The sequence below is a fragment of the Lepisosteus oculatus genome, chromosome 8, assembly GCF_040954835.1.
Source record: "Lepisosteus oculatus isolate fLepOcu1 chromosome 8, fLepOcu1.hap2, whole genome shotgun sequence".
In the NCBI taxonomy this organism is placed as follows: Eukaryota; Metazoa; Chordata; class Actinopteri; order Semionotiformes; family Lepisosteidae; genus Lepisosteus; species Lepisosteus oculatus.
Window position 1 is genome coordinate 5,665,474 of NC_090703.1, and position 13,166 is coordinate 5,678,639.

A 13,166-nucleotide genomic window follows, 5' to 3' on the forward strand; every position below is an offset into this window, starting at 1 on the left:
TTTCCAGCTGTGCAAAACGTGCAATTAAAGCTGTTGATAGAGAAAATAACATAGTTCTGTGTTGCAGAATTTACTGTCGCCCATTTGTTTGATTCACGCAATTAATAAAATATTAAGAAACGAAAGTGACAAGCTTATCTGGCAAAGCCGAGAACTGTTATGACCCAGACAGAGACGTTTGTTCACAAGACAGAGCGAGTTCTGAGCTATCTAACGGCCCAGCAGCCAAGTATAGCTCACAATCTCAACAGCTCGACAAAATAAAAGCTCGTGTTCCCGCAGTCCCTCCGACAAAGTATGCAGTTTACGAACCTGTCTGTTTCTCTCGGATGGACGCAGCCATCTTTGCTGTTTCCGAATCACTCAGTGACGAGCACCGGGTGACGTGGCAGCTCGCGCTGGAGCGGCCTGCAGGGAGCGTCTGCATTTTGTAAGAAGCGGCCCTGGGTTCAGTTCCTGGGGTGCTACCTGCGTGGAGTTTGTATGTTTTCGCCCCGTTCGTGTAGGTTTTCTGCCACAGTCCAAAGACACACTGGTACATTAATTGGAGTCTAGGAAAACTGGCCCTAAGTGTGAGTATTTGCATACGTGTGTTTGTGTGTCTAGCCCTGCGTTAGACTTTTGTCCAATCATGGGTGTACCCCACTTTGTGTCCCTTGCTTGCTGGGATGATCAGCAGTTTCCCCACGACCCTGAATTGGAAGAAAGGATGGAAGTTACTATACAGCAGATGCAAATACTCGATCTCGTCCTGAAATAAACAGGCGATTTGAGCTCGAAGACAACTTTCAATTCAATTCCAATTTCAATTCAATTCATTTTTATATAGCGCCTTTCACAGCACGGTTGCCCCAAGGCACTTAACAAAGCTGTGTGACAATACATGACATCACGACACAAATTTCTTCACTGCAGCGTAGTTTTTTTTCCCCCACAGTACAGTAGTGCAGTGTAGAATTTAAATTTGTCTTTTTAAACAGCGGTATTATAAAACTATACCAGCCATGCGTGTTGAATTAATCTGATTAAGCAAGGTTTTGAGCAGAGTGCTTTTTCCTGGGAAAACTGTTGCTATGGGAATAAACCAAGCTAGTGAATTTAAAAGTACATCTGATATAAAATGCATTGAAGCACCAAAGCTTGTGAGTCTAGTGACAGCTTTTTAAAGTTCAAAGAACTCTCAAAAAAAAGCTCTTTAGCTCTTTAATTAGCAGATGGAGAAATCTGAAGGCAGGTCTCAATGTTCCTGAATTGTGTGATGAGGATTTTAGTGTTGGTAAAAAAATCAAAACTTGCATACATTGCATACATTTCTTCATATTCTTATTAATACATGGAACTATATGGTGATATGCATTTCTAAAAGATCAGTAACAGTACTGAATCATGGAATTACTCTCATTAAAATTCATGATTCACATCAGTGTCTAGATTGCTAAAAAACTAAATTGCTAAATTAAAAATTTCTAGTTCTTAAAATGTTATTAAATATTTGATTTCAGTATTTTATTTTCTATTGTTTGTAAGCTGTTATAAGATAATTTCTCAAGTGGAAATTGTTTTCTATAAATTTAGTATTCAATATATGACAAGCAATATTTATTATCTCCAATTAAATACCATTAAATGCTTTGTGTTTCTTGATCAGTTTTTAAAGCTTAATTGAAGGATTACAAAAACTGCTACATCCTCATGTAGCATGTATTTAAAATTAAAATTGACTGCAGCGCTTTTCAACACATACATTTTGAATTTCTCCCTTAGGAGAAATAATACGTTTAATGCTTTAGCAATCGGTTTATAGTTTTTTCCGTTACTGTTGGTGCATGCATTCATTAGAAGTTCTGTGTAAAAAGTTTTTCTTTTGCAAGATGGTTCCAATATTTTTTAATTATTCAAATAGCATGAGGTTCCAGTAAGAGGGGATATTTCAATCATTTTCACGTGACATACATATGATTGGGAAATAATAGCTAGACCCTTCCCAGAAACATTCTCTTTAGGGCTCACAATATGAATTGTTTGAAATATTCTCTAAGGATTTCTTTTCTCATTCCAAATTTCAGGTTCAAATGTTAATCCCTGGGTAATAACATTCGATATTGCTCTGACATTACCTGTACTCTGACTATAATTGTGGATTGAGTTTGTCATCTTCTGCACTGCTCTTGTGCACTGTTTTTGAGTTTCAGATATTTTCCTGTATCAGTGAAACACTTGCGCCTCATACAGTAGATCACCCAGGAGTTATTAAAAACCAAGACAAAATACGTGATTGCAACAGACAGTTCCTGGAAATATTAATGTCCTGTAGAACCTGGACTCAAACCTCTGGAGCAGAACTCTATCATCTGCGCACTTGATAAATATGCTAATTACATACATAATATCTACTTGATTAGGTCCATCTAGCTGATAGCGAGTTGGTCCCCGATTTGCCCTCAAAACACCCTGAATTTATCAGGACATGGACTCAACAGAGCTGTCGACAGTGCCACACAGGGATGCTTGCCTATGCTGGCTACAAAATGCCCCATAGTCATTGCAAATTAGTCAGTGATGGATCTCCGACTAGCTCCCACAGATGATTGATAAGACTGAGATCTGGAGACTGGGGAGGCCACTGCATTTAGCTGAATTCACCGTCACGTTCCTGCTTTTCTAGCCTTGTATCACACAGCACCACAGATGGGTACCTTGCAGCGGTGTAGGAATGCACCTGATCCGCAACAATCCTGCAGCATTCAAGTGTCGTTCTTCTCAGAACGAGGGACCCACTGTGTGCCATGGACACCTACCCCCCACCCTGCATTATTGACACCCAGCAGGATGGATCCACGGACTCGTGTTTTTGCCGTATCCTGGTCCTCACATCAGTGTGGAACAGCAGGAACCAGGACCAGGCGCTGTTGTATCAGTCCTCCAGTGCTCCTTAGCCCACAGTACCCACATGTTTTTGTTTTTTTGCCGACTGGAGTGTTACTCAGTTGGGCCGCCAGTTGCCATACCCCCTCCGTGACAGGACGGGTGGTGCATTCCAACGGGCCTCTCTCGGTGCTGCTGTTGTACTCGCCGGTTAGTTGACTGGCTGTAGCTGATCCGTTGCTCTGCACAGGCCGTGCCAGCCGCTGTCAGCCCCCTGGATCACTGGACTGTTTCCTACCGTGGTCAGCTGGATGTCATCTGGGCGGTGGCCCATTCACAATACACCCAAGACCCCACTGTGCACGAACAGCAGGGTTGAGGTTCCTCACACACTCATACCAGCACGTCTGGGGCCCACTTACCCTGCCACATTCAGAGTCACTTTAATCCTGTGTCTTGCCCATTCTCCCTCTGAATCGCAAACACACACAATCCATATGTCCGTAGGTGAATTCCACACAGTCCTGCCTGCTTTCAATAGCACTGTCTGCACATATGATGCTGTCATTGACTGAGCAGTCAATCAGATGGGAAGGGCTGGTGTACCTAATAAACTCTCAACTCCAGTGTAGATACAAGCTCCACAGCACTAGATTCCAAGAATAAAGAATACACTGTATGAAAATATTTTATTAATTTACTTTTTTTCCTCAAAGTACAACTTCTTAAGGTAATACTGTGTCAAACATAGTACTGTATTTAGAATGGGGTTCTACAGAACATAATTCGGAAGACGTAGTGGGATCTTCATTCACTTAAAGCAGCTAGATAAAGCATATCATCATAAAGTACAACAGGGTCAGCCCATGAGACCTGTGGAACAGTTACACACACATTCTCCCAAGTCGAGAATGATTCAAAAGACAATGTAACTTTTGTAGTCGTTGCTAAAAAAAAGTTTTTTTTCACATGACAAATGTAATATTAAAAAGAGATCACAATTTGTGTAACAAATCACAAATGTCAATGGGAAGGCAATAAAATGTAACCAAAACAGTTAAGACTACATTTTGAAAAGTAGCATAAAAAAAAACAGTAATCACAAATGATTGGTCTATGATTACTGCAATACATTTATTGTGGTAGCCCATGTAAGTTCCTTTTAGCTCTGCCAACTATTACCAAACCAGAGTGCTACAACACACACATGCCTTCAGTCAAACTTCACTGAGAAAAGCTGGAGAGAAATGTAAGTCAGCCGATGAACTAGTTCCCAGAAGTTTTTTCCGTTTCTGGAACAAGAGGTGTGTCTGCAGGTTCAGCTTCCGTTCTTCACACAGAATTTGGAGACATTCTTCAAAATCTAGGATACAGTCACTTTCATTTTCAGGTAATGAAACTGAAATCTAAAAATGAAGGCTTTGTTTCCATTGACCAAGTTGTCCGTTTAAGGCTACCGCTTGCAGGTTCCAGCTTTATTTCAGTTTTTTTCTTTTTTACTCTTGTGCTTCTGGTCTCTGCCGCTGGTGCAGTGAGGTCTTGAAATTGCCCTTTTTGTTCTTGCAGAGCCTCCTTGCTCAGTATCGAGCATCTTTTCCTCTGCTCTCAATGCATATCAATGGAAACATTCACCTGTAGGCAGAACGCATGGGCCTGGAGCTATCAGTTGACCGTTTGTAGAGGCCGCCTCTTTCTTTTTTCCTTGTCCTGGAGCCCTGCGTTGAGACATCAGACATGAATTCTGTTTCTGCTCGCACTAGCTCAGGATATCACTCCTGCACACACTGCAGGCCCTTACCCATTTCGTTGAGAATGAGGAGACACTCTGCACAGGCCCAGTTCTCTTCTAAGCCTTTCAGAGATGAGCACTTTCGATGAGTTCCTCTGGATCCACAGCAGTGGCACCGTACGATTTCCCACAGGCTGAAAAACAGCAACAACAACGGCAACAATTTGGTGCTCCCTAAAGCCATATTAAAGCCGTCAAAAACGTCACGTGGACAGATTAGTTTCAGTTCATTTGCTTCACCTTTCACTTCTTGTTTTCATTTGTTTTTAATGAAAACAAAAAACAAATGTGAATAACTGACCCAGTGTCATTTACCGATGGTTCATCACAAATATTTGCTTGCAAGTAGTCGCACATGAAACGTGAAGGAGCTTTTCCTCAATCAATTGGAAAACTACAGTACCATGTAGGTGTGCAGGTACTGTACCTGTCAGGCTTACTGTACTCCCTCCCACATTGACAGAAGCACATCTCCACATCACAGTGCTGATAGACTTGTAGCAAATCACTGTAGGCATTTTCTTCCAGCTCCCAGGATGCATCTCTGCGATAACCACAAAAGATCATAGAAATATATACACATAAACATTACACATTTCTACCAGTACTATTCTTGAAAGAATTCAAAATTAAATCCATGAACTTTTTAACCTTGTGTTCTGGCATATTTTTTGCAGTTTGAACTGTTATTGAGAGTGTTATTTTACAAGCTGTAAGCAGGCTCGGCTTAACCAGTCTGACCCTGTTTTATGTAGCTGTAAATCGAAAGCGCTACTTTAAAATCCTTTGGATTAATATATGAAAGGAACGGGCTTCTTATTGCTGGTTTCCCTGGAATGCAAGTAACTTACTTTTCTGGTATGTAGATGCCCATTCGTAGCATTTCTTGCTGAAATCTGTCTTTGTTGCTGCAAATGGTGCACCTGAAGAAGAACATTCCAGCACTGTGGGCTAGGTGCTGTTTACAGAAGATAAAAAGAATGTGAAGCACGCATCTGACACTGTCACCTGTGGCATTCAGATTAATGGACTTTCAAATACAAAGACACAAAATACAGCAGACAGTGGTTTACGTAGTTTAGTTCTATGATGCTAATGGAGCACAATTCGTAAGAGATATTTATGCTGCTGTATTGTTTACAGAGAACATAATATTTATAATAATTAGTTTAAGGAGTGGTGTAAAATCTGAGACATCAAGAAGAAAACAAATCCTTAATTGCAGGAATTCTGAATATCTATGTCCTTGCCACCTTTAAAAGGTTTTCATAGACATGTACGATAATTCACAAGCCTGGTACTTTTAACTTCCTCAAACAAATCTTACAAAAATCACTTACTCTTAATCAGTTGCAAAACAACAAAAAATGTAACCTGTATTATTTCTCAACTTTCACTTGCCCCTTGAATCAGAGAAACGTCTGCAGTGCTATTCTTAAAACTGAGAATAAGTAGCAAAAGTTTACATTAATATAAGGCTGCAGAAGAATGGAACAAACTGCCCACCTACATGGTCAGAAACCTGGCCTATTTCAAGGAGCATCCACACGAGCTAGATGAGCCAAACGGCCTATTTAATATCCTTACCTATCTTTAAACATTCGGTGCAAGAAAGCAAGAAATAGCAACTTACTCAGCGTGACACACGTACCTGCACACAGTCCCTGTGAAACCAGCTGCTGTTACAGCAGGGACACTTCAGCACGCTGTAGGACAGGACTGGCTCAATGTACTCCAGGCAAATCGAGCAGCTGAGGGGGCCACTGAGCCTGGAGGATTTGGATTTTGCCATCGTCTGAGTAGGTCTGTGTGCAATGCAGAAGGATCTGTACAAAGACAGAATATCCCATCAGAAATTCGCACTGGAACAGGCCTGGGAAAACACGCATACTTTTACATTCCTCAGAAAGCAAGGCCTGGGTTAGACTGCTCAGTATGGAGTTATTACCTTCTTGGTTCAACAAACAGTTAATCAATAACCACAAGAACAGAACAGAAATGAGAGGAGCCCACTATGCCCACTGAGTTAAAAACCAAAGGATGATGTTGTCTAAGGCGATACCAGCATGTTGTTTTCAGGAACAGCGGGATGAGATCTTTGGATCAATTAGCTACTGAAAACCCAAAATAAACTACAGGGTCTGAATCAAAACAGGGTTCACATCTCTTTAGTCAGCGACCCAACATGCCAGTTTATGTTTGGACCATAATAATCTGTGGTCCATGTATTATCTGATCTTCAGCAATAAAAGGTGAACATGGTTATACACCAGCGATCAGACAGGGACATCGTGGGAGAGTTTTATCCAAAATCTGGGGGACAAACAGAAACAATCACTAACAAAAATATAACCTTATAATCAATCCTAGCCTAATTACCAGTAAACAACATTCGTAAGTGAAGAAAAAAAACCCAAAAACTTACGGAAACTGTCCAGTAAACTGGAAAATATATTCTTTTTTCAGCCCACATGGCAGATGGACCTTCTTTGGACAGGCACTGACTGAACACCCAACCGAAGCTCCTTTCCTTTTGCAAATTCCACATGTCTAAAAGGACACACATATCAGTATTGTTAAAAATGAATCACTTTGAGGAGAAGCACCCTCAGGCATAATAAGGAACCACTGACAAACGTTTCTAAATTTCTTTTAATACAAACAGGACAAAAATACTACCAGATAGTATATGACACTTCGCTTACCAATTTGGATGCTCTTTTTATCTCCTGGTTTATGTCATGCAACAAAAATCCATAGATGTCCTGATCTTCATTTCCACGCTGATATATGCCACTGGACATCAGCTAGACAATTTGAACACAAAACATTATGTTGATTAGGAGGACTGCCCATTTTAGCAAAGGCACCCTGTGGATTAAAACATCTAAATGTACTGTAGCTTTAGCTGAGTGCTTAACCGATGTATGGTAACCAACTTCTCCCTTATCTTGCGGTAACACTTGCACTGATGTCTCAATGGTAAAATGTCTTTGTGTTATGCTGGGAGTGTGCTTTAAAATGAATTTCCCCAAACAGGACAGTAAAGCTTGAATTGATGCCATTGGTGGTTCAGATTTTGCTGTGCTTTAGGATCAATACCATTCCATTCATAAGTGTAAAATACTGCAAAAATAAACAGACATTTTGCAACAGGTTATTTTCAGCTGATGAATTCAATTCAAACGTTCTCACTGACTTTTTTCCCCTCTTGGTCAAAGCAAGAACTGTGCAACAATAAGCCTCTTCTTTGCAAGGCCTCTTCCTGTGACAAGCACAACGTCGACTCGATACTTACAAGACAGAAATAATGAAGAGTGAGCTGCTGTTTGTAACTTATCTTCTCGCCATACTTCTCCGGACAGTTGTCAGGAAGCTTACAAAACACACAGGCTAAAACAGGACAAAAACGACACTGTTACAGACACAGGAGCAGCGCTGAGAAGGTCAGGCGACGGGACAGACATCACGGGCAAGCTCAGGAAGAATGACGACCCAAGAATTCAATGCGTTGGTGGATGTCTATCGAGGTTTCAAGGACGGCGTGACCTGGCCCTGCCCCCTGGCCAGAGGACGAGGGACCCCGGGCCCCAGTCGGAGAAGTGAACCGAGGGTTGGCTGCGAAGGTGGAGACAGGGTGAAGGAGAGAGGAGTGATGCGTGGTGCAAAATGGGCAAAAGGGAGTTGCCTGGGATAGATATATGCACTGATGGAAAAAAGAAACGCAACATTTCCTGGAATGAGAATACTACAGTTATAGCTTATGTACTTTCACAAAAAGTTGTCAATTTGTTTTAAGCCCTCTGACCAGCAATACAGCTTGTGCAGTGAGGCATTGCAACTTGCCAGTGTAAGAAAAGGCCACACTTAGTTTTCTGTGCATTCCATAGTGCCTCGACACTATGGAGTAAACCGCTCCACTGTGTCCCGACTGCAGAGAGTTTCAGCAGACTGGCAGGACAGATGACCGTCCAAGATCCGGTCGCCATCGAATGACCACACCAGAGCAGGACCGACACATCTGAGAGATCGTTTCAGATCTGCCCCCCCGTACTGCTGCTGAAACATGCCGGCAGACACAATGTCCTCATCAGTGACAGGACAGTGAGGCTCCATGGTGCTGGCCTTAGAGCAAGGCGACCCCTCAGAGGCCCTCTGCTCACACCTCCTAGACGTCACACCTGACTGGCGATGGACTCCTCAGCAGTGGCATCAGGTCCTCTTCAGCCTGTTCCACGCAGACGGGAGGGCCAGAGTGTGGAGGAGGAGGTGTTGCGTTTCTTTTTTCCCCCATCAGTATGTTCTTGTCAAATAACGTTTTACGCGAGGCACGTAAATGTCCAGTCGTATTTTTGTTATACTGCAAAAGGGTGTTAATGCTCTGTTGATTGTATCTGCTTTGGCAACAAGGTAATTCATCGGTCACTCCAATAAAACTCTTTAAAAAAAAATACGACTTGGGGATGATTATGACTCAGAACCGGCCAGGGCGACAGGCTCCACAACGTCAATTAAGGACGTCCACACAGACTCGATCAAACCAAACCTTCCATGTTCTGGAACTGCTGCAAGATCAAAGACTTACGCTCGTCCTTGTTTTCGTCCCCGGCGCAGACGGGGCTCTTCTTCATGGCTGGAGCCGACCTCCGCTACTCCCACATTAGAGTTAACCTGCCTGGTACAGGGGATGGAGATGCACCGGTAACTCCTGTGCTCAGTGCACGCCGTGCTTAGCTTTCATTTTAAATGCACTTTACAATCGTCGAAAAGTACAGACATCTGAATTGAGAAGACGATCAAATGTCTGACAGGTCTGCCTATCTGTAACTAAAAGCTATGACACAAAAAAAAACCCCACTGCAGATTATCCAGGTCTCACAGTAACATTGAAACGTTAACATTGTTAGCAAGTGCAGCATTTGTGGCTTTCCCTTGAAATACAACACCCCTTTGAAGGGTGAACTTGAAAAGTAAAATTATAGAAAATAGATCACATTTTACATGGCTATACTTCAGAAAAGATAGCAAAATGTGCCGTCTAGAAATGCCATGACCACCGGCATAGAAAATCTAAAAAACCGAGAATAGTCTAGTTAAGACTCCCCTTCGCCGTCAAGACGTCTGGTTTTGCTAATCAAACAGCTCTGTCAAAAAAACCCGTTTCCTTAGTCAGAACTAATATTTAAAACAACATATTTACAATTATTTTCTATATCAGTCCAGATGAAATGCTACATTGCGACAAATTTCTCCCTTGATCGATGGAAACTGGCAACAACACAGACAGACAGACAGACCAGCAGGCTTTCAAAGCGAAAGCAAAAGTTCGATGATAATACTTAAGCAAAATAAAATATTGTGTAAAAAAAAAACCTCACAAGCCTGCCCGCGTGAAACATTGCGATTGTACCGTTTAAATGTCCCCATAAGAAGACGTCCAGTCATAATGACAAAGAGAAACCTCTATTCTTACCAGTTTTGATGGTTTCCAACAATAGATTGCTTCCACCTCAGGAAGTTCAAATTTCCCGTCGAAACGAGATTCAAACCCAAACTTCCGGGAGAAGGGGGCGGAGCCCAGGAAGTTGTCACCCGGCGGAGGCGAGAAGAAGTCGGTGTCTCAGGCGCTCCGTACAGTGAAGTATTGTTTTGTTGTTGTTGTTTTTCTCACTGAGGTTCAAGAGAAGTAGCACCCTATTCAAAAGGCCTTTTGCGGCCAAAACCCAGTTGAGGAAATCGACGAAGGAAGAGAGGCCTGCACCCCATTCGCAGAGAATCAAACACAGCGGTGAAATTTAGGGCGGAAGCAAGTATCTTCACAGAAACATAAAATTCTTTACAACTGAACACCCTGAATACAAGGGATATGTATTACTATTTCTGTCTATAAATATATTTTAACCCTCACCCTTCTACCCCTGGGCTTTTTATTTACGTCATTTGCAGAACTGTCATAATTATCAATGACCAGGTGAAAACGATTACACAGATGCATTCTGAATTACACACGTCTGATTCATTATTTTGATGTGCCGTCAGGGATCATTTGGGAAACATTGTTTTAGATGTGGATATCGCTGTACGAATTTTATGTAGAACTGCTAAATATAAAAAGCATTTTTGATAGCGGCTGATTCATAACATATTCAAAATATTACTTTAAAAAACGAAATCTAGACTTCAGGAATATTGGAAGCAATTCATAAACAAAGTGAATATAGATATGTGACTAGCCAGGTTTAAATCTCATGCTCACAGGGTTCGGATATAACTTTTCAAAATGATTTTTTAAAATCATTTTCGGCATTGAATACTGTACCATTCTTTGCCGGAGCCAGTTACGCACAGTTCAAGCAGTATTCTCAGACGATAATATACAGTACAGTAGAATGTCTTACGCGATATGTGTTTTTTTAAGCTAAGCCTTCAGTAAAAACATGGAAGAAAAACATTTTTGTAAATGCGAGGATAGCTCTGTTATTTGTGTTCTTAAAATCAACGGATAATAGCACCTCGGAACTACATTTGAAATTGAATTTTGCGATCAAGAAACAAAGAAACAGCGCTCTTTATTACGGGATCTGAAATCTTTGCTCTATTATCCTTGTAGGACGTCCTCGGATAATCCAAATGTTCATTTTTTAAATCTATTCATGACCAACGGAGTATATGATTTTTCTGTTTAGTTTCCTGAATAGCAAATTGAGAACTTTTCCAAATGCAGCTAATTATGTTGGCCAAGCTTTGTCCTGGACACAATTATCCTGCAGGCTGTACATTCATGCCTTTTCTTACTAATCACCTATTGCTTCAGGGCCATACGATTGAAAGACACACACTAATTACAGTGGTACACACAGTGCCATGACTTGGGCATCAAAAAGCACTCCAGATTTAGTCATAATTAAATACAGCCATTGGTTTAGACAACATTTCAATGCTTAAAAGAAAATAAGTCTTAATAAAGAATAATATTACCATATAAAATAGAATTTAACTACAGTAAAATACAAATCCTTTGCAGCATACTACACATTCACACCTCCAATTAATCTTAAGATCATTCTGTATTTATTACTTCTATACTTGTACATGCTGTAGCACATAGAATACATACACTTACAATATTTGTATAAAGGTAATATGTATGACAATATAACTATAACACAGGCTAAACAAAAGAATACTAGATTAAACATGGTAAAATCTGTGAATTCTGTCAGTGATATAAATTGTCGACAGTATTTTCTGAAGTATTCTATTTCTGCATGGAGATAGTGAAATATCATTGATTGAAAATCATAAGTAACTAGTTTAATATTTAATTATCCAATTGATGGATAGATAATCTACATGCACACACAAATGTATCACAGCAGAAAAAGTATAAAAATAGCAATTGCAATTTTTTAATTAAATATATATACCACCAAAAGATTCATGAAATTGACACAATTAATTAACACAGCTATGCAATTTCAGTAAGTTATGTTTTAGGGAACTCTTCAGAGCTATATTATATATTACATTACCTAAGAAATCTCTGTCCACATTATTTAAAAGGTTTAGAGAATTAGTCTAGGGCACAACATTGACTATTTCAATGCTTAAATACTACACAATCATCTGCTGTTCAAACAAGACATACTGTACATAATACGAAATAAAACAGCACAAATTGTGATGTCACCCAGGAATAAAAGGAGAGCAATGTTTTAGTTTAATAATTTTGTGATTTTAACAGTGCTTCCATTCGATGTTTGTGTACTGTCTCCAACTTGAATATTGTTTAAAGGTTTTGCAATGCATGTACTAAAGGTAGGAAAAACAAAATATGAATCAGAGCAAGATGGTTTAGAAATGTGATGCAACACAAGAAGCTCACTAATATATTCCAGCCATTTCAGGGATTCAAATCTAGTTTTGCTGCAGGATACTCAACTACTGCTGAGTAGACTCTAGACTACAAGACTTCTGTTCACAGTGCATGCAGGAGCTGATGGAAGCAAGTTAATGTGTATTGACACATTTTGAAAGCTTCACCTTTTTCTTTAAATGGTGATAATTGTCAGTCTGTGTTGTTTCCACTTTTTTACAATATTTTTTTCTCGTCAATATTTAGACTACAGGCTGGAATGACAATCAGAGATGCCTACGTTACTTGATCCTCACTTAAATAAAGATAATTACATGTTAAATTATTTTCCTTATTGAAACTAAAGAATGTAGAAAATGTAAACAAAGCCATTTCTATGACTCAAAGCCAAATTAAGTTTATATTGTTTCAACAAATCAAATACACTATTTTAAAAACTACAGATTTTTAAAGGACATTTTATATACTTTTCTATTGACAGTCCATGGTGCAATTGGTCTCAAGTGAAAGAACACACATTTTAATCTTTTGTGCTTTAAACTCTGTATTTTTCCTTGCTGAGGGAAGGGATGGCAATTTACAATGAACATTTATGACTGCTCACAATCTCTCTTCTCAGTATTGTCTCATTGGTGG

General features: G+C 40.1%; 2 protein-coding genes and 1 long non-coding RNA gene across 4 annotated transcripts in view; 1 reads left to right on the plus strand and 2 right to left on the minus strand.

The window, feature by feature from the left end:
- Positions 1-417, minus strand: part of scfd1 (sec1 family domain containing 1) — a 41,258-nt gene extending 40,841 nt beyond the window's left edge. The window contains exon 1 of the mRNA XM_006632166.3: positions 313-417. Within this exon, the coding sequence (XP_006632229.1) occupies positions 313-343 (31 nt within the window). The 5' untranslated portion in view covers positions 344-417. The remainder of the gene's footprint in view (positions 1-312) is intronic.
- Positions 418-3,535: 3,118 nt separating this feature from the next.
- g2e3 (G2/M-phase specific E3 ubiquitin protein ligase) lies at positions 3,536-10,226 on the minus strand. Of its 2 annotated transcripts, none has more exons than XM_015350078.2 (10): positions 10,128-10,226; positions 9,240-9,329; positions 7,953-8,047; positions 7,360-7,461; positions 7,080-7,204; positions 6,306-6,480; positions 5,506-5,612; positions 5,082-5,198; positions 4,664-4,788; positions 3,536-4,580 (listed from the first exon to the last, which is right to left on the minus strand). In XM_015350078.2, the coding sequence occupies exons 2-10, from the start codon at positions 9,283-9,285 to the stop codon at positions 4,528-4,530; spliced, it is 945 nt and encodes a 314-aa protein (XP_015205564.1). In that variant the 5' UTR covers positions 9,286-9,329; positions 10,128-10,226; the 3' UTR covers positions 3,536-4,527. The 2 variants fall into 2 exon arrangements, with proteins under 2 accessions (XP_015205564.1, XP_015205565.1); XM_015350079.2 differs by lacking the exon at positions 10,128-10,226 and adding an exon at positions 10,033-10,106.
- LOC107077728 (uncharacterized) lies at positions 9,268-10,561 on the plus strand. The gene is made up of 2 exons (XR_001478730.2): positions 9,268-9,355; positions 10,330-10,561. It is a non-coding gene; the product is annotated as an uncharacterized lncRNA (long non-coding RNA).
- The last annotated feature ends 2,605 nt before the right edge of the window (positions 10,562-13,166 follow it).